We start from the raw sequence: 21805 nt of genomic DNA on the forward strand, positions 1-21805 counted from the left end.
CGGCTGGAGCTGGACAGAGCACTGGGTAAAGCATCCAGTTTTGTTGCTCTAGTGTGGCAGTGGCTGAGAAGTCATTTAAGTCTCTTAAACTTCTCTTTGCCTCAGTTACCTCATCTGTAAAATGGGGATTAAGATTGTGAGGCCCCATGTGGGATATGGACCAAGTCCAGCGGGATTAGCTTGTACCTGCCCCAGAGCTAAGTACAGTGCCTAGCACATACAGTAAGTGCTTAACAAACACCCAAAAGCTGAAGATAGTTTCTTTAGGCTTGCTAGTAACACCACCAGACCAAACACAAAAAAAGCCCTAAAATCCCATTCCTACACTTCTTCACTGATGTTAGAACATTAAGAAAATCACTGGCAAGTGATTGCATTCTCCAAAGAATGCCCTCTGTGTATGATAAAAATTAAGTAGTGTTCATGTTTGCCAATAAGCGGCACTGGGGAGGAGGCTATTGTGTCCCTTTGTGTAGGTTTTGCAGATGAATTCAGTAGGATGTGTCTAAAGAATCCCAGCTGAAAGGGCACGTGCCAGCTCCAGGCATTGACTCCTTAAGCTACATTTGAGTTATCCCCAGATGTTCAGTTACCAGGCTGATGCCAACTGGGTTTGCTTTCTCTGTTCAGAAAATGGGGGTGGGAGAGGGCTGATAGAGGGGGAATCTCCAGGCGTATTTGATCTTCATAGTGGCAGAGGATGAGGGGAAATGCCCCGGGCCTGCATTATCACTATCAAGGGTGTTTTCGCTTCAGTCATCTGAGAAACTCGTATTCCAAAAGGCTACATACTCTATCCCAAAGTCTATATATTCAGGATCGCGGATGAGAAACGTGCCTGTTAGAATACATTCAAGGGGTCGTGGAAGACTTTTGTACAGTTGACATAGGGCCATATTCTGAAGAAAACCCAGGTTACGTGCCAAGCTGCACCAAGGAACTCCACATGCTTTCAGGTATTGGCATCACAGAGATACAAAAAACTGTTACCAAATTCTGCTACCTGGGCAGAGCACCAATGAATGATGCACTGAAACAGAGAACTAGAAAACCAGGATGACTTTTGGGATATTTGCCGCCAGAATATGGCATGAAGCAGCCAGCCTAACACTCAGGCTAAAATGCAAAGAACATCCATGTTGTTTAGTGTTCTTCAAGATTATGAGTGTTGGGTTGCTCATCGAACCTCTCGTTTCAACAACCTCAGGGTCATTTGAGCTATTTTCAAATGTCTTGGAAGTGAAGTGACACTGATGCAACTGTGGAGTGATCCCAGAGTCTTCTCATGGAGGGGCCATTTAGGGGTGGTACCTCCTTTGGGGGTCAGTTTACTGGAGCAGCTAAACTTCTGCGTTTGCATTCCATTCATCTAAGGGTGGCCCTGGAAACTGTGATCCCGAAGGCACTTCCAGAAACTCTCTAGGAAACTAGAATCTAAACTGATTTCTTTGTTTCTTTGTTCTGGAAGCTGCAGATGAAGTGTAGTGTCTCTGTCAGCACCTCTTGGCACCCCACAACAGAGCAGGGAGTTGTGTCCCCAAAGATGGTCACCAGGAAACAGATTGATGGCAAGGCAAATGCATCTGCGTCATGGTGATGATGATAATGGCATTTGTTAAGCACTACTATAATAATAATAATAATGATGGTATTTGTTAAGCGCTTACTATGTGCTAAACACTGTTCTAAGCACTGGGGTAGATAGAGAGTAGTCAAGTTATCCTACATGGGGCTCACGCTTTTAATCCCTCTTTTACAGATGAGGTAACCGAGGCACAGAGAAGTTAAGTGACTTGCCCAAGGTCACACAGCAGACAAGTGGCGGAGGTGGGATTAGAACCTACGTCCTCTGACTCCCAAGCCCGTGCTCTTTCCACTTAGCCTTGCTGCTTCTCTAAGCACTACGTGCTTACACTGTACTAAGCACTGAGGTAGATAGAAGATGGAGCAGCATGGCCTAGTGGAAGGAGCCCGGGCTTTGGAGTCAGAGGTCAGGGGTTCGAAGCCCGGCTCCACCGCATGTCTGCTGTGTGACCTTGGGCAAGTCACTTCGCTTCTCAGAGCCTCAGTGCCCTCATCTGTAAAATGGGGATGAAGACTGTGAGCCCCCCGTGGGACAACCTGATCACCTTGTATCCCCCCCCCAAGCGCTTAGAACAGTGCTTTGCACATAGTAAGCGCTTAACAAATGCCATTATTATTATTATTATTATTATGAATCAGGTCAGACAGCTCCTGTCCCACCTGGGGCTCACAGCAAGAGCCTAGAAGACACGCTTAACTTGCAGCCTGGAAGTAATCGTCATCGCACGAGTCTACCGAGTCAGTCAGACCTAGGAGAACGATAGATGACCACACTCTCCCCAGAGCGATTGCTGCATGATCAGATGATGAGACTGTAAGCAGGGTGGACCAAAAAAACATTCTAAGAACTCACAGCATATTGCCAAGTAAAGTGGCGTAGCTGTGGAAAGCTGGGAAACAAGGGCAGCAGACAAATCCGATTTGGCAGGCGGCAGGTGGAGATGAGGTGGTTCTTTTCGAGCACAGATATCCTGCAGCCCTTGAGGCAAAGAGGCAGAACCACCAGCAGCAACAGGCTCTACAAGCCGTAACTGACTCTTAAAAATGAAGGACGGGACTTCAGGTCCCACGTCAGATTTTCCAGCCACAAATGGCCATTAACGGCCACGGCATCTTCGACTCTCCAGGGCAACCGTCCAGTGATTCCATGGCGGCTCGTTGAGCTGTTCTTATAGCAGTCGATGAGCGACGAGTGCTCCCAGTTCCTGGTTAGAGTGTCGGTGTGGTGTTGTGTTGACTGTTTATCTAGTCTCTTCAGCAGGTAGTTATGGGAACTGGACTCGTATGATCTTTGGCCCAGCACATATTCATTTGTTTTCTATTTTTTGTTGTTTTCTCCCCTTAATGGAAGTTTGGAGTCCCTCCAGTGACTAATCATATGGCTTGGATTTTCATGTGCTGCCGACGTCCTTTCCCCAAACTTAATTCATCAAAAAAGCTGTGTCGTCCTTAGATTTCACTTCAATTCTTTTCCTCTCTGGGACGTTCCAACTTTTCTGCAGCAGTGGGCAGGGGCGCCTAGTAAAGAAACTAGCCACTTGCTCACACGGGCTTTGTTTTATTATAAAAGGAATGTTTCGTCTGAGGTCTATTAAACATTTTCCCCCTGATGCTTTTAGTCTTGGAGAAACAGCATGCCTTAGTGGAAAGAACAAGGGTCTGAGGGACAGAGGACTTGGGTTCTAATCCAATGGTCTGGGAGCGGACAGAGGACTTGGGTTCTAATCCAAGGGTCTGGGAGCGGACAGAGGACTTGGGTTCTAATCCAAGGGCTTGGAGAACAGAGGACTTGGGTTCTAATCCCAGCTCCGTCCCTTGTCCGCTGTGTGACCTTGGGCAAGTCACTTCATTTTTCTGTGCATCAGTTCCCTTGTCTGCAAAATGGAGAATCAATATATGTTCTTCCTCCTAGTTATACAGTGAGCCCCATGTGGGACCTGATGACCTTGTATCTACCCCAGCACTTAATACAGTGCTTAAAACATAGCTCTTAGCAAATACCACAATTATTAATTTTTGAAATCGTGTTTGACTTACAGTCTTCTAGACTGTAAACTCACCCTATAGACTGTAAGCTGGCTGTGGCCAGGGAATGTGTCTTTATTGTGGTATTGTATTCTCCCGAGCACTAGGAATGTGTCTGTTTATTGTGGTAGTGTATTCTCCCGAGCACTTAGTCTAACACCATAAGCACTCAACAAATACAATTGACCGACTGACTGACTTCTCATTTAGAACACTCTCCTCTTCGGGAATTTCTCTTCCCTGCCGATGAGGAAGAGAAATTGTAATGCAGGGACAGATCTAAAAATATTTGCAGGGTGATCAGAACTGATAGTTGAAGTTATCATTGAATATATGTGTCTCCCCAGGTGGGGAGGGAAGTTATAAATATGGGAGTGCTAGAAAGGTGGCTGTTGGATTGGTACTATAACAACCCTCTATTTTCCTTCTCCTTAGAAGGGTCAGTAATAATAATGATGGCATTTATTAAGCGATTACTATGTGCAAAGCACTGTTCTAAGGTCAGTACACCTCATCCTTCAACCTCACCCTCACAGTCCCACACCACTTCTGTTCACATCTGTAATGATTTTAATATCTGCCTCCCCCTTTAATAATAATAATAGTAATAATAATGTGGTATTTGTTAAGCGCTTAGTGTGCGCCAGGCACTGTACTAAGCACTGGTGGGGGAGAGGGGAATACAAGCAAATCGGGTTGGACACAGTCCCTGTCCCACGTGGGGCTCACAGTCTTAGTCCCCATTTTACAGATGAGGGAACTGAGGCACAGAGAAGTGAAGTGGTTTGCCCAGGGTCACTCAGCAGCTGGGTGGCAGAGCTGGGATTAGAACTCAGGGCCTTCTGATTCCCAGGCCCGTGCTCTGCCCACTAGACCACGCTGCTTCTCAGACTGCTTCTCTAGACTGTAAGCTACTGTTTGGCTGGGAAAGTGTCAGTCAATTGTATTTACTGAGCACCCACTGTGTGCAGAGCACTGTACTAAGCGGTTGGGGAAAGTGCAATATAACAGACACATTCCTTGACCACAGTGAGCTTACAGTCTACCAACTCTGTTGTATTATACTCTTCCAAGCGCTTAGTACAGTGCTCTGCCCACAGTAAGCGCTCAGTAAATGCCACCGATGGAATGATTGAGGCCTGAGCCAAAGCCTTTCCCACGGTCAACGGAGTGGCAGCTCTGGGCTGCAGTGGGCAGGCTCTACTGCTGTCTCGGCCAAGTTTAATGGTAACTTCTTTCCCCAGGTGTCGCTACCTGGCCGTTCAGCTGTCGCCCGCCATCCCTGTCTTCGCCGCTGTCCTCTTCCTGTTCTCCATGGCCACTTTATTGCGGACGAGCTTCAGCGACCCCGGGGTCATCCCCCGGGCCCTGCCCGACGAAGCCGCTTTCATCGAAATGGAGATAGGTGAGTGTGTCCAGCTGGGTACCGAGAGTAGTGTCAGTGCGAATAATAATAACCATAATAATGGTGGTATTTAAGTGCTTACTATGTGGCAAGCACTGGGGTAGGTACCAGCTAATCAGGTTGGACACAGTCCTCACGGGGCTCACAGTCTCGATCCCCATTTTACAGATGAAGTAACTGAGGCACGGAGAAGTGAAGTGACTTGCCCAAGGCCACACAGCAGACAAATAGTGGAGCCAGACCCTCTGACACCTAGGCCCGTGCTCGATCCACTGCGCCACACGCCAGGGAAACGCTGGCCTCCTGCTGCCTCTCTGGGAGAAGAGAGGGGGAGGGTTTTTTTTATGGTATTTGTTAAGCGCTTACTCTGTGGCAGGCACTGTAGTAAGTGCTGGGGTAGACAGAAGCTTATCAAGTTGAACGCAGTCCTTGTCCCATATGGGGCTCACAGTCTTAACCAACAGTTTGACAGATGAGGTAACTGAGGCCCAGAGAAGTGAAGTAGCTTGTCCACGGTCACACAGCAGTGAAGTGGCGGAGCCGGGATTAGAACCCAGGTCATTCTGATTCCCCGGCCCGTGCTCTATCCATTAGGCCACACAGTTGTAAGTGACCTGGGGTTCCTTCAGGACCTGAGCCAGATCAGTACAGAGCTGAACCCTACACATTGGGTTTGAGTTATCCCTTCCTTCCCAAATGGCTTCTCCTTTCTCTATCCTCCGTCATGGCGTTCCGGCTCCCGGAGAGGAGCCCCGGGGCCAAACCAAAATGGCTTGGGATCATCATCATCAATGGTATTTATTGAGCGCTTACTATGTGCAGAGCACTGTACTAAGCGCTTGGGAAGTACAAATTGGCAATTTGATCGATTCACTGTTGGGCGGCACTGCCATCCTGGCCCGCAGATGGGCCGACGAGGCAAGCGGTCACGTGTGGCAAGGCCCCGGGAAGTGAGATGAGGGCCACCTCAGGTTCTGAGGCCCTGGCTTCCCTGGAAGCAGCGAGGCCCAGTGGCAAAAAGGGCACAGATCTGGAAGTCGGAGGACCTGCGTTCTAGTCCCTGCTGGGCCTCCGGCCTGCCGTGAGTTCTTCGGTAGGTCACTTAACCTCAGCTTCCTCATCTATACATCGGAGAGAGCGGCACCTTCCTTTTTCTGCCTCTCAGGGGTGTTGCAAGGACAAAAATGCGATTAGCGAGGGGAAAGCGCTTTGGAAAATAAAAGCACCCCGAAAAACCTGAGATGTTATTCACAGGCTTGGACAGGCTGGTACAGACAGGGTGAGGAAGAGCCTGGTTTGGACAGGGAACAAGGCAGATTGGGCCTGGGGTTTCTGTTGTATGCGTATATCCGTGTTTATGGGGACAGACTTTCCACCCTCCCTACCCACTTCCCTTTTTTTTTTAATGGTATTTGTTAAGAGCTTACTCTGTGGAAGGCACTTTACTAGAACTGGCTTATATGCAAGATAATCGGATTGGACATAGTCCCTGTCCCACATAAGGCACTCCCCATTTTACAGATGAGGTAACAGGCCCAGAGAAGTGAAGTGACTTGCTCAAGGTCACATAACCGACAAGTGGCAGAGCCGTGATTAGAACCCAATTCCTTTGAGTCCCAGGCCTATGTTCTTTCTCCCTAGAGTGTAAGCCCCCGTCTAGACTCTAAGCTCTTTGTGGGCAGGGAATGTGTCTGTTTATTGTTGTTTTATACTCCCCCAAGCACTTAGTACAGTGCTCTGCACATAGTAAGTGCTCAATAAGTATGATTGACCGACTGACTAGGCCACGCTGCTTCTCACCTTGCTGTCTTCAGGCCCCTCGTCGTATAGACTTCTCCTCCAAGAAGCCTTCCATGACTAACCCCCCGCTACCCCTGCCCCCACTCTCTTCTGTGTCACCCTGACTTGCTCCCTTTGTTCTTCCCCCCTCCAGGCCCACTGCACTTATGTACATATCTGTCATTTCTTTATTTGTACTGATGTTTGTCTCCCTGCTTCTAAGCTAGTTAGGCAGGGATTATCTGTGTTTATTGCTGTACAGTACTTTCCCAAGCGCCTGGTACAGTGCTCAGCACACAGTAAGCGCTCAATAAATACGATCGAACAAATGACCGAAAAGTTGGGAGAGATGTCGAGAGCAACCGATCCCGTGGTGTTGACTGGTTCTTGTTTTGCAGAGGCAACGAACGGAACGGTACCCCAGGGCCAGCGCCCACCCCCACGCATTAAAAACTTCCAGATCAACAACCAGATAGTGAAGCTCAAGTACTGTTACACCTGCAAGATCTTCCGGCCCCCTCGGGCCTCCCACTGTAGCATCTGTGACAACTGTGTGGGTGAGTAAAGTGCCACAGTGGTTGGGGCATGCGAGGTTGTAGACAAGTTGGCATTCAGAGGGCAGTGGCGTGGACGGGCATTGGGTTAGGAGCGGGATTGGCAGGGATGCTAGCTGGGAGTGCGTGGACAGGTGAAACCTACAAGTAGATGATGCAAGAAATTCTGGCTCTACCCGTTTGACGAAGGTCTGTGTTTATTTGTGATATTCCTTTATTGCTTAGAAGCCTCACAACGAGCCAAGGTTTCACCAGCTTCTTTTTCTCCTGGTCTACAGGAAAAGGACTCGACTAAAAGATCAAAAAATAAACTTCCTTCCACCTTCCTTGCTTCAGGAGGGTGTGAAGCTTCTTTTAACTGCCTCGCCAACATTTAACCGTAGTAGTGAGAGTATTAAATGCTTACTATGTGCAGAGGATTGTACTAAACACTGGGAACAAAGTTCACGGATGAGGTGGAGACACCGAAGGGGCTCACAGCCGTAAGAATAAGGAGGACAGGGATAAGAGGTTGTGCCCCGGTAGCCAATGTTTACTGCTTAAATATCTTTAATGTTAAATATTTTCTCTTGAAAGCAAGCAAGGCCCTGAAGATATGAGTTCATTCCTGACCCCGAGTCCAGGGAAGGGATGTTTTTCATTTGTTCCGGCATAACTAACAAAGTGTGGGCAATGGGCATGAAGCTCCTAAGTGAGCCTAAAGCCAACAAGGTGGATATGCCATGGTGTTCTGGAACTTGTCCCGTTCACCAAGATCTCTAGCACCTAAATGAAGCTCTGTTGTAATAGTAATAATAATGGTGGTATTTATTAAGCACTTACTACGTGCCAGGCACCGACCTAAGTGTTATTCCTGTTGGCTTCATTATTTGAGCTGTCCCATTCATCTTTTAAGTAGTCCCCCAAAACATGATGAGGGGAGGGGGTGGCTGCAACGGACAGTAGGGTCGGCTCAGGGACATTTGAGGGAGGTGGGGTGGGAAGAGCAGGGAGAAATCCAACTGAGGGGAGAGTCCCGTTCTTCAGCCTTCTCCCCAGCACCCCAGCCACGCCAGAGAGAGACTGGCTGTGGAGATCTGAGTCTAGCGTTGCTGGCTTCCCACCACTGTACTCTTTCCCCCCACAGCCTTTCTGATGTTGCCACTGGATGTTGGCTGATCAGAAACCTTTCATATGGGGACCAGAGTTGCTGATACTCTGTGCATTTGCTGTGTGCGTGGCTTAGCCTGGGAGTCACAAGGACCTGGGTTCTAATCTCGGCTCCTCCCTTTGTCTGCTGTGGGACCTTGGGCAAGTCTTTTAACTTTTCTGGGCTGTGGGACCTTGGGCAAGTCTTTTAACTTTTCTGGGCCTGTTACCTCATCTGTAAAATGGGGATTAAGAATGTGAGCCCCATGTGGGACAGGGACTGCGTCCATCCTGATGAAGTTGTATCTACTCCAGAGCTTAGAACAGTGCTCGGCACATAGTAAGCGCTTAACAAGTACCAGAATTACTGTATAGTGGAAGATAATAAGATTTCTGCATTAATCTGATCCCGCGACTGTCTGATCGGCTGGTCCATTTGGAATCGTGATGGTGCCATACAGATTCTGGCCAACTAGCAGAGTAGCTAGTGGATCCGTGCTCTCACAGCTCTGAGAGCTGAGAGACATCAAGCCATCGTTCAACGGTATCTGTCGAGCTCTTACTCAGGGTGAAACACTGCACCTAAGTGCTTGGGAGGCTACAACAGCAAGGTTCCCTGCCTTCAAGGAGCTTACAATTTAGCTGGGATTGCCTGCTTTGTATACATCTGGGTCTCAGGTTCAACCTAAAGGGTTGGGTCTCAGGTTCAACCTAAAGGGAGTGCTGGAGTATAAAGACCATCTGGCAGGTAAATAAAAAGAAAGAAATCCCAGCACGCACCTCGTCCTAGAAGTCCATAGTGAGCCGAAGAAATGAAGTCCGCATTCTTTATCGTTCGGGAAGCGTAAAGCTCTCTATGCCCCTCCTAGAAGCTTAAAGACAGACTTAGAGACCACAATAGCAACATTAAATCTCAGTCAATCAGTCGTATTTATTGAGTGCCTATGTGCACGGCACTATATTAAGCGCTTGGGAGAGTACAGTTCAGCAGAATTAGCAGACATGTTCCCTGGCCAAAACGAGCTTACAGTCTAGAGGGGGAGATGGTCATTAATGTGAATAAGTCATTTATAATATATAATGTAGTCTTGGGTCATGTATATAAGGCCGGAGATGAGCGTTTGGAATTAAGGAGGCACTGAGAGATGACAGAAAGATGTTCACTTTTAACTCAGTGATTGATAGAATTGAGACAGAGAATCCTCAGTTTAAGATTTATTTTAGAGAATAGTTAAGCAACAGACAAACTTCAGCTGCAGTCCTGTTGTCCTGAAGTTTTATCCTACAGAGGTTCGTCAAGTGTTCAGCAACAGAGGAACTTTAATGCGAGGCCTTGTACAGAAGCAGAGGAAGTTTAATGCAAGTCCAGTTACTGTAATGGTCAAGAGGCGTAGATGAAGAGAAATTCTAGGTTTGTCAAGGGGTCATTGAGAAACAGCAGTGTGACCTGTTTGAAGATCATGGGCTTGGGAGTCAGAGGACCTGGGTTCAAATTCTGACTGCCATTTACCTGTTGTGTGAACTTGGACAAATCACTTATCCTTTTTGTGCCTCAGTTCCCTCATCTGCAAAATGGGGATCTAATATCCGTTCTCCCCACTACTGAGACCGTGAGGCTCATATGAAACCTGATTATCTTGTGCTTAGTACAGTGTTTGACTCATAGTAAGTGCTTAACAAATACCACTATTATCGTTATCGTTATTACTATTATTATTTGTCCAGCACTCTGTAGAGCGAACTTTCTACAGGGTAGGGCTTGTCTCTCCCAAACCCTAGCCCCTTGCACCTTGGGAGGAGAGTCAAATGGTTCTCTTGTCACTCCTTCACAGGTAGCTTTTGCTTGGTGCTCACTCAGTCGCTATAATAGTGGGATCGCTAGGTCAAATCCTCTTAGAATTTACTTTTCCCTATCAGTAAATCCCACCACGGTGGAAGGCTCAAACTCCCTTGATAATGGAGAGCAAACACTTTGCCTCAGGTAGTATTAGACCGTCGTCATCACCATCATCAATGACACAGACTTGAGAGAAAGAAGGCTCAGTTTAAGACTTATTCTAGAGAATAGTTGAGAGACAGACTTCATGTGTAGCCCTGCAGTTTTATCCTACAAAGGTCAGTCAGGTGTCCAGAAACAGAGGAGGTTTAAAACGAGTCCGGGGTGCTTGGATGAGTACAGTACAGCAGAGTTGGCAGACACGTTCCCTGCCCACAACAAGCTTATGGCTTAGAGGAAGAGCTTACAGGCCCATCTGTCTGATTCTCTGTCCTTAGGAGAGATCTCCTTGGTAAATTGGTGTTAGCTTTCCACTGGTCCCCCAGGCAATCTTGAAGTTCATTGTCCCTGGGAAAGTCAGTTGGTGTGACAGTAGTGCATCGATGCATCTTATTTCCTTCATTGACTCAACCTCCTGAAGGGGCTGAAGAACATGTGATCTGGATAATCCTTGATTAGCATCTCAAAGGGAGGGGCCTGCTGGCCAAATCCACAAATTTACAGAATCTTTAAAAGCACACACAGGCAGTCTAGCCATGCAGTAAAAGGGCCATAGCTGCTAGTTCCCCCTTGTTACCTCTGGGCCCTTCAAAGAAAATAGAGAGATTTTCCCAGTTTCTTCTAGCACTCGTTTTTGCCGTTGAATTACAGATTTTAATTTACTAAAAAAACACGTGTATGAGCTCTTTTGTATTCTCCCAAACGCTCAGTACAGTTAAGCTCTCAGTAAATACCATTGCTTGAATACTACGCTATCCAAGGTGATTGATGTCTTCCTTTTTTTGTAGTATCTGGGAGTTTAGGAATATTGTCTCAGAATCTAACCCTAGAGTTAGTTTGTCCTGTCCTGAAAAAATAGAACTCCTCAGAGCAGCAGAATCCAATCCCATATGATGTGTCCCAGTGAGAGCCCCCAGAAACTGCCTCAGAGTGTCTTCCATTATTTTGAGTTTTTATTTTACTCATTTTTCTGAGATTTCATCAAGGTGCGTCAGCAGGGAAAGTGGGTGGGGGAAAAAGGGTAAAATAGTTTTGGGAATGATTTGGACTCTCTCTTCAATCAGTAGTGTTTATTGAGTACCTACCATGTATAGAGTGCTGTACTAAGGCTTTGGGGTGTACATTAGAATTAGGAGACATAATCTCTGCCCTCAAGCAGCATACAGTCTAGCTCCGGAGACAGACACAAAGATGAATTACAAATAGGAGGATGTAACAGAATAAAAAGATAGAGGCGAAAGTGCTATGAGGGGAGCGGAGTTTCAGGTAGAGGGGAATGCATGAGCAAGAGGCAGGACTGACAGGAACTGGCACAGTGAGTCGATTAGTAGGAATGAAGCAGCGTGGCTCAGTGGAAAGAGCCCGGGCTTTGGAGTCGGAGGTCATGGGTTCAAATCCCAGCTCCGCCAGTTGTCAGCTGTGTGACTTTGAGCAAGTCACTTAACTTCTCTGGGCCTCAGTTTCCCTCATCTGTAAAATGGGGATTAAGACTGTGAGCCCCCATGGGACAACCTGATCACCTTGTAACCTCCCCAGTGCTTAGAACAGTGCTTGGCACATAGTAAGCGCTTAATAAATGCCATTATTATTATTAATGCAAGAAAGGAGTGGATATGTTGGCGGGAGAGAGCCACAGGTCAGGAGTTTCTGCTCAATGTGGAGAGGAAGGCCGTCTTTTTGATCCAGGGCCTCATCATTTCTCACTAGTCTTTCAGCCTCTTCGTTGGGTTCCCTGTCTCCAGTCTTTCTCTTCTCCAATCCATGCTTCACTGTGCCACCTGGATCATCTTTCCTGAAACATTTGTCTGCTTTTGTGTCTGCACTCCTCAAAAATCCCCAGTGGCTACTGATTCCTCTCTACACCAAGCCAAAATCCTGACCATTGGCTGTGACACACTTCATGAGCTTTCTCTCCCTTTTACATGAAAAGCAGCATGGCCTAGTGGATAGAGCCCTAGCCTGGGAGTCAGAAGGACCTAAGTTCTAATCCCAGCTCTGCCACTTCTCTGCTGTGTGACCCTGGGCAAGTCACTTACCTCATCTGTAAAATGGGGGTTAAAACCGTGAGCCCCATGTGCGACGTGGACTGTGTTCAACCTGATTATCTTGTAGCTACCCCAGCACTTAGTACAGTGCCTGGCGCATAGTAAGCGCTTGACGAATACCATAAAACAAACAAACAACACTTAACAAACATCATAAAACAAACAACAAACATATGTGTTCTTTTCTCATTACACCCCTACACGCGTTCCTCATTCTCAAGCTAACCTGTCTCTTGTTCTTAGCTCTACTCTCGTCCTCACACCCTTTCATTCATTCATTCATTCATTCAATCGTATTTATTGAGCACTTACTGTGTGCACAGTACTGTACTCAGCGCTTGGGAAGTACAAGTTGGCAACATATAAAGACGGTCCCTATCCAACAGCGGGCTTAAAGTCTAGAAGGGGGAGACGGACAACAAAACAAAATATATTAACAAAATAAAATAAATAGAATAAATATGTACAAGTAAAATAAATAAATAGAGTAATAAATATGTACAAACATATATATGTGTATATATATATATATATATATACACAGGTGCTGTGGGGAGGGGAAGGAGGTAAGGCAGGGGAGAGGGAGGAGGGGGAGAGGAAGGAGGGAGCTCAGTCTGGGAAGGCCTCCTGCAGGAGGTGAGCTCTCAGTAGGGCTTTGAAGGAAGGAAGAGAGCTAACTTGGCGGATGTGCGGAGGGAGGGCATTCCAGGCCAGGGGGAGGACATGGGCCGGGGGTCGACGGCGAGACAGGCAAGAACGAGGCACAGTGAGTCCCTTTCAGTCTAGAACTCCCTTCCCCTTCAGATCCACCACACCATAGCTCTCCTTCCTATCTTCAAAGCTCTCTGGTTATTCCACTTCTTCCGGGAAACACTCTCCAATTATTTCCCCCCTCCCCAGGTCATTTCCTCCCTACCTTGGCACTTGTTAACTTCCATACTCACTTCTTAAGCACTTATTCACCTATCTTTCCATTCTCTTTTCCCCCATCTCTAAATTATTTTGTGTAGGTCTCCTCTGTTAGATTGTGAACTCCTTGAAGGCAGGGGTGGTGTGGATTATTACCTCTGTATTCTCTCCCAAGCTCTTAGTACAATGCCTTGCACCTCGGAGGTGCTCAGTAAATATTACTGATTGCCAAGTGGGCACATATTGTCAAAAATACAAGAGTGAAGAGGAAGAGCCCTGGTCCAAATGGTCAGAGCAAAAGCAGCCAATTAAAAGACTAATAAACAGATCGACAGAATCTATTTTGTAATAATAATAATAATAATGGCATTTGTTAAGTGCTTACTATGTACCAAGCACTGTTAGATATGGGTAGATAAGGTAATCAGGTTGTCCCACGTGGGGCTCATAATCTTAATCTCCATTTTCCAGATGAGCGAACTGAGGCACAGAGAAGCTAAATGACTTGCCCAAACTCACACAGCAGACAAGTGGCAGAGCCGGGATTAGAACCCACGTCCTCTGGCTCCCAAGCCCGGGCTCTTTCCACTAAGCCATGCTGCTTCCCCACTTTAAGTAGTAGGTTCCCCACTTCAAGGCTGCATATGTTTGGTTCTTTTTTCTCACCAAGAGGTGAGGGTTTAGGGGGCTTGCCGTAAACACTTCTGAGCGGTGGGTGGGTTGTTCTGGGCTTAACTCCCCTTTTAGACTTCTACACCATTTAAGCGAAAATCAGAAATATTCAAATGATGATTTTTGCGAAGTCAGGTAATTTTTGACCCTTGTCAGGTTGAACAGAAAATCAAAGGTGCTACCTCTGGTTCAAAAGAGGCAGATGGCAGAGACAGCAATGGCAGTGGAATTGACCAAAGCACCAGTGATGCTATCTGACCAAAAAGCCGATGAGGCTGCAGCGATGCAGAGATGGGGAGGCAGCCACTGGACAGAACCACAGGAAATATCCTTTCCAGCCATGTAGGGAAACGGGCTGTTTTCTTCTTTAATGGAAATCAAGAGAGGTCCTTGCCAAGTGTGATGGAAGAGTGACTGGCTGAAATTCCATGGCTTCCGCTTTGATGCAGACTTTATTGCAGATGGCAGTGCTTTGTGAGCTTCCGTGCTGTGACAAAAGAGAATGTATTTTGGTCATATGATCACTGCAACCCTCTCCCTTCCTTCCCCTAACTGCCTATAATTAATAATAATAATGGTGGTATTTGATAAATACTTACTGTGTGCCATGCCCTGTTCTGAGCTCTGGGATAGATGCAAGGTAATGAGGGCGGACCCACATAGAGAAGCAGCATGGCCCAGTTGGTAGAGCCCGGTGCTGGGAATCAGAAAAACCTGGGATCTAATCCTGGTTCTGTCACTTTTCTGTTGTATGGCCTTGGACAAATCATTTCACTTCTCTGTGCCTCGGGTACCTCATCTGTGAAATGGGGATGAAGACTGTGAGTCCCATGTGGGACAGGGATTGGGTCCAACCCGATTAGCTTGCATCTACCCCAGCTCTTAATACAGAGCCCGGTACACAGTAAGCGCTTAACAAGGGCCACAAAAAGAAAAAAAAAAGTTAGTCTAAGGGACCAGTAGACAAAGGGGAGCTCAGAGGAGGAGTTCCGCTTAGGTGGGCAGAGGCCTGCCAAACTCACCTCCTGGCTGGTTGAAAAGCCTTTGTGTATTCAGGAGCCCTCACAGAGGTGTGTAGCAGGGTTACCCACGGAAACCTAGAAGACTGAACTGGATCAGTGAAGCAGATGTTGGGAGACCCAAGCTTTTCTGTACCTGCTCTGCTGTTGTCGAGAGGGTGTGTGTGGGTTCTGATTTTGGTGCTGACCTCTCCCCTCTCTCCCCCACAGAGCGCTTCGACCATCACTGTCCCTGGGTTGGGAACTGTGTAGGAAAGAGGAATTACCGTTACTTCTACCTCTTCATCCTTTCTCTCTCGCTCCTCACTATCTACGTCTTCGCCTTCAACATCGTCTACGTGGCCCTCAGTGAGTTGCGCGCCGGGCCTTCTCGGCAACTTTTCTGGGGCTGGAGGTCTGTTGGGGTCCAAGGGCAGAGGTGCCCAGCCTCAGGCCTGAGATCAGATCCAGGTCTCGGTGGGAGTCCATTTGGCTCCCAGCCAGCTTTGAAAGGGATGAGTTAAGATGGAGGAAGTGGTGTGAACCTGCAAAATGGGAATCGCTTTTCCTCTGCCACTGTTGTTTCCAGCCAGGGTAAGCAGCCATGATTGTAGAGGGATTTTTTTGCAGGACCCTGTCTTGGTGTCAGTACCTCTTCTGAGAGGGAGAGAGAGAGAGCCCTTTGATAGTGTTTTCATCTGACACATCTCTTTCTCTCAGAAGAGCTCTCCACCCCCTCAGCCGAGGCCAACTTGGACCTCAGAGCCCCTCCCGATAGGTTGGAACGAGCCTGTCACACTTGCCGATAACTCCTCATATCTGCTATCGAGGGGATGAGGGACAGGGCAGAGCCGTGACAATCATATTGGTCCCCTAGCAGGGCGACTGTCATTTCTTCAGAGTTTGTACCTTTATGTGGGCAGGGTATCCAGAACCCTGTCAGTGCTGGCCAGTTCTGGTTGGAAATGCCCTGGATTGGATGTGACCAACGGCCCATGGGGTCATCTGGCACATCCTCTAGCGACACGGCCAGCCTCTTCTGCTTTGGCAACACCCTCATCCCTGATGCAGGTGCCTGGGAGGCCGTCCCATCTACCCCTAGGCCCACCCGGCAATATCTTTGTCAGTCCAGTCCAACATGAAACCAGGCCAGGCTGACTGAGTCGGTGGGTTTTTAACAGGGAAAAGACAGGAGGAAGAGTCCGGAAAGGGATTGTGCCTGGGTCAAGGATAGACTAAGGGAGGACAGGCCTTAGTGTTATGTGAATAGAGTAGAAAAGGAATCAAGGGAGGAGCAAGAAGGAATTATCTTTCCAAGGGAATTAAACTAATCCTTCCCTGCAGGTGTCTTAAAGGCTAATGTCTCTCTCTCTCTCGTTCTCTGAATGTCTCCTAGAATCCTTGAAGATTGGCTTCCTGGCAACATTGAAAGAAACACCAGGAACATATCCTTCCTTCAGACTGAATACAGTATCTCTGGGACTCTTAATTCTTCCTAGTCTGTATTCATCCCAGCTGCTCCCCGAGCAGAGAGTGTGGAATCCCACTAAACCCTGAAACTGGGGGTAGGGAGGAGTCCAAAAACAGTGGGACAGGTGGACTCGAGTTCCTGGGGAAAAAAGGTTCAAAGGAATTGAAGGTAAAACCACCGCAAAACAGGTTGTCTCCTGAGTTTTCTCCTCAGCGTATACCCTGTGGATTTTAGTATCTGCGTAAACCGGAGGGCTATGGCTAAATTGAAATCAAATAGGAGCTAGGAGAGCCAGCAGGCGGCCTGAGGGAGTGAAGGTTTCCGTCTGCTGGGGGAGTTCTGAGGAGAGTGCAAAAGCGGAGCCAGGAATAGCAATGTGATGCTGCTTCTATTGAGTTGCCTGTAACTGGGAGGGAGGTGTTCACGAGTGCAGTCAGCTCTGGGTTTATTCCAATCTTCAACCCCTCCATGCCCCTGGGAAGAAAGGCTTCCTTCACCCTCTTCTCTCCCGAAAAAGGTTGAGAGAGAGGGGCGTCGATTCTCCACCTCTAGACTCTGAGCTCCTTGTGGGCAGGGGCCATGTCTACCAACTCTGTTATATTGTCCTTTCCTAAGTGCTCTAATCGTTCAGCCAGTCAGTAGTATTCACTGGGTGCTTACTGTACTAAGCGCTTGGGAGGGTGCAATATAACAGACACATTCCCCGCCCACAGTGATCTAGAGGGGGAGACAGACATTAATATAAATAAGTAAAATTATAGCCAGGTACCTAATTGCTCTACCCATAGTAAGTGCTTAAAAATACCATTGGTTGATTCATCTCCAGACTAGCCAGCTGCCTTATAGATGAGTCTCTTGAGACCCCTTTCCTCTTCCTTCTGTGTCTGGCCTCTCTGGATTATTGGCTGAAGAGTAGCTGGTTGGCTCATGAGAACCCGGTGGGTCTTTTCAGTTTCTGGACCCTGTTGTTAGATTTCCACAAGGCCAGTGCATCTGAAGGTTTTCCTGCCATCTCCCAACCTGTCACCACTCGCCCCACCTGTCTGTCAGTCAGTCAGTCTTATTTATTGAGTGCTCACTGTGTGCAGGGCACTGTAATAAGCACTCAGGAGAGTACTATACAACAATAGACACATTCCCTGCCCACAGTGAGTTTACCATCTAGTTGGGGGAGACCCTGGCAGTGACCTTTTCATCATGGGCCACCTCTGTCCCTGCCACGGCTCAGTTTCCTCATGGGCCCCGGTGGTGACTATGAACTCCTGAGTAGACCCTGCTTTTTTAAAAAATGGTATTTGTTAAGCGCTTACTCTGTGACATGTACTGTACTAAGCGCTGGGGTAGATACAAGATAATTAGGCTAGAAACAGTCCATGTCCCACACGGGGCTCTTGGTCTTTATCCCCATTTTCCAGGTGAGGTAACTGAGGCACAGAGAAGTGAAGTGATTTGGCCGGGGTCACCCAGTAGATAAGCGGCAGAACCGGAATTAGAACTCAGGTCCTCTGACTCCCAGGCCTGGGCTTTGTCCACTAGGCTCCGCTTCTTGGTCCTTTCTTGGCAACCACTCTGTTTAACCCTCGGTGTGTTGTTGCTGGGGAGAGGAGCCAGGAGAAGGCCCCTCCCTAGCGTGTACCATGTGGGAATTTTGAAGCCATGGCTGGGCCTGGTGAGCACGTGGTAGGAAGGAACCTGGCTAAAGCAGCGTGGCTCAGTGGAAAGAGCACGGGCTTTGGAGTCAGAGGTCATGGGTTCAAAGCCCGGCTCCACCACTTGTCAGCTGTGTGACTTTTGGCAAGTCACTTCACTTCTCTGTGCCTCAGTTACCTCATCTGTAAAATGGGGATTGTCTGTGAGCCCCATGTGGGACAACTTGATTACCTTGTATCTACCCCAGCTCTTAGAGCAGTGCTTTGCACATAGTAAGCGCTTAATAAATGCCATCATTAACTTTCCCTGGCCACCATTGCCCATCCCAATCACAAAGCCTTTTGTAGAGCTCCAAAAGCACATATTCCGTAACTGTTACATTTCACAGTCCCTGAGCATCAGCAATTAGTAGAACCTAGATTAATTTCCCCTCTCCCTCCTACTTAGACTGTGAACCCCATGTGGGACCTAATTATCTTGTATCTACCCCAGTGCTTTAGGACAGTACATGGCACAGAGTAGGTGTTTAACAAATGCTACAAGTATTATTATTATTTGCTTCCTATGTACCAAGCACTCTGCTAATTGCTGGAGTAGACACAAGATAATCAGATTGGATACCATCTCTGTCCTACACGTCAGTCAGTCACTCGTATTTACTGAGCACTGTACTAAGCTCTTTAGAGAGTACAATATAACAGACACCTTCCCTGCCCCCAACGAGCTTACAGTCTAGAGAGGGACCCCCCCCCCCCATCTAATAATAATAATGATGGCTTTTATTAAGCACTTACTATGTGCAAAGCACTGTTCTAAGTGCTGGGGAGGTTACAAGGTGATCAGGTTGTCCCATGGGGAGCTCACAGTCTTCATCCCCATTTTCCAGATGAGGTAACTGAGGCCCAGAGAAGTTAAGTGACTTGCCCAAAGTCACCCAGCTGACAATTGGCGGAGCCGGGATTTGAACCCATTACCTCTGACTCGAAAGCCCATGCTCTTTCCACTGAGCCACGCTGGGGGGTGAATGGGTATTTGATCCTCGTTTTACAGATGAGGAAACCGAGGCATCGAGAAGTTCCAGAGACTTGCTGAAGTTCTCCAAACTGGCCAGCGGTAGAGTGGGGATTAGAACCCAGGACTCCTGGCTCCCAGTACAGTGTCCTTTCCCCTTGGCCACGCTGTTTCTCAAATCCATTCAGACGGGATTCAGACATGAACCTTGTCCTGTGAGTTGGCAGTCTGTGGAATTATATAGAAAATCAGATTAGTTTGAAGCTTCTCAAGAGTCTCTTGTCAGCCTTCCCGAGCAACATCATCATCATCATCAGTCGTTTTTGAGCTCGTTCAGTGTGCAGAGCGCTGGCTAGGGCCTTGGTACATGTGCAGAAGTAGAAATTGCAATCCCTCTCCTGAGCAATTTTCAGCCCAATGGGGAAAAAATACAAGCCACCGTTCCTGTCAAAACAATGTCTCCAAGGGGATGAGAGAAGATCTATACAGTGGTCCAGTGGAAAGAGCACTGGCTTGGGGAGTCAGAGGACCTGGGTTCTAATCCTGGCTCCACCAATTGGTTGCTGTGTGACCTTTGGCTAGTCGCTTCTCTGTGCCTCAGTTTCTTCAACTGTAAAATTGGGATTCAATGCCTGTTCTCCCTCGTACTTAGTGAGCCCCATGTGGGATGGGGGTTGTACATGACCTAATTAATTTGTAGTTACCCTAGCACGTAGAGCAGTGTCTGACACATAGTAAGCTCGTAACAAATACCATAAAAAGAAGTAAGCCCATAAATCAATCCATGAACACACAGATATGTGCATAAATATTGCCTGGGTATCCTCATGCAGTGAATCGGAAGAAAGAATCTTATACTTCTGTGCCCATCCATTCATTCAAATAATCATATTTATTTGAGCATTTTCAGTGCTTTGCACATGTACAAAGCACTTGGGAGAGTACAGTATTACAACAAACAGACACATTCCTCCTGCCCACAGCGAGCTCCAATAATCAGATCTCCCTTCTCTCCCTGGTGTCACTGTTGCATCTGAGCTTTTGGACAGGTAATGGATCTACCAACTCTGTTGTATCGTACTCTCCCGTTTTTTGTTTTTTTTTTGGCATTTGTTAAGCGCTTACTACATGTCAAACACTGTTCTAAGCCATGGGGCGGATACATATTAATTAGGTTGGACACAGTCCCCGTCCTGCGTGGGGCTCACAGTCTAAGTAGGAGGGAAAACATGCGAACCGAGGCATAGAGAAGTTAAGTGCCTTGCCCAACGTCACACCGCAAGTTATTGTCAGGGTCCCAAGTGCTTAGAACAGAGCTCTGTACACGGGCAGCGCTCAGTAAGTACCACTGTTGGATAGTTTTGTGAATTGATGAGGAGTGAAGATGGGGCAGGATGTCCTGGGTGAGCTAGGTTATGGGGGTGACCTCGAATTATTCTTTTGGCTCCTTAACAAGAAGTCACTGTTCTGGAAGTGCTCATCTGTTTCTTCACCCTCTGGTCTGTCGTGGGGTTAACTGGATTCCATACATTCCTGGTGGCCCTCAACCAGACCACAAATGAAGATGTGAGTAACTGCCTTCCCACTCTCTCCTCTTACCTCCCGTTTCCTTCCAGATTCACTCCTTTCTCTCTGGCTCCTCAGCTCAGCTCACTTTGTCCTGACAAAAATGATTTCAGGCTCTCCCTTATCTCTTGGTGCGGTCCTGCGGGAACCATACTCTTGGCGGGGGTCATTGTCTCAATTTGGGAAACAGTGGCGGCCCTGAGGAAGACTCTGATGACACCCAGATCTACATCTCTGCCCCTGCTCTTCTACGCTGATGACACCCAGATCTACATCTCTGCCCCTGCTCTCTCCCCCTCCCTCCAGGCTCGCATCTCCTCCTGCCTTCAGGACATCTCCATCTGGATGTCTGCCCGCCACCTAAAGCTCAACATGTCGAAGACTGAGCTCCTTGTCTTCCCTCCCAAACCTTGTCCTCTCCCTGACTTTCCCATCTCTGTTGACGGCACTACCATCCTTCCCGTCTCACAAGCCCGCAACCTTGGTGTCATCCTCGACTCCGCTCTCTCATTCACCCCTCACATCCAAGCCGTCACCAAAACCTGCCGGTCTCAGCTCCGCAACATTGCCAAGATCCGCCCTTTCCTCTCCATCCGAACCGCTACCCTGCTCATTCAAGCTCTCATCCTATCCCGTCTGGACTACTGCACTAGCCTTCTCTCTGATCTCCCATCCTCGTGTCTCTCTCCACTTCAATCCATACTTCATGCTGCTGCCCGGATTATCTTTGTCCAGAAACGCTCTGGACATATTACTCCCCTCCTCAAAAACCTCCAATGGCTACCGATCAATCTGCGCATCAGGCAGAAACTCCTCACCCTGGGCTTCAAGGCTGTCCATCACCTCGCCCCCTCCTACCTCACCTCCCTTCTCTCCTTCTACTGCCCAGCCCGCACCCTCCGCTCCTCCACCGCTAATCTCCTCACTGTACCTCGCTCTCGCCTGTCCCGCCGTCGACCCCCGGCCCACGTCATCCCCCGGGCCTGGAATGCCCTCCCTCTGCCCATCCGCC

At 48.0% G+C, this 21805-nt stretch overlaps 1 protein-coding gene across 3 annotated transcripts in view; it reads left to right on the forward strand.

The window, feature by feature from the left end:
• Positions 1 to 21805, forward strand: part of ZDHHC9 (zinc finger DHHC-type palmitoyltransferase 9) — a 42940-nt gene that overhangs the window by 12666 nt on the left and 8469 nt on the right. For all 3 annotated transcript variants that reach the window (XM_038748074.1, XM_038748075.1, XM_038748076.1), the window contains 5 exons: positions 4854 to 5014; positions 7192 to 7350; positions 15327 to 15464; positions 16492 to 16540; positions 20691 to 20793. In XM_038748074.1, the coding sequence (XP_038604002.1) occupies positions 4854 to 5014; positions 7192 to 7350; positions 15327 to 15464; positions 16492 to 16540; positions 20691 to 20793 (610 nt within the window). The remainder of the gene's footprint in view (positions 1 to 4853; positions 5015 to 7191; positions 7351 to 15326; positions 15465 to 16491; positions 16541 to 20690; positions 20794 to 21805) is intronic.

The sequence above is a fragment of the Tachyglossus aculeatus genome, chromosome 6, assembly GCF_015852505.1.
Source record: "Tachyglossus aculeatus isolate mTacAcu1 chromosome 6, mTacAcu1.pri, whole genome shotgun sequence".
Lineage (NCBI taxonomy): Eukaryota > Metazoa > Chordata > Mammalia > Monotremata > Tachyglossidae > Tachyglossus > Tachyglossus aculeatus.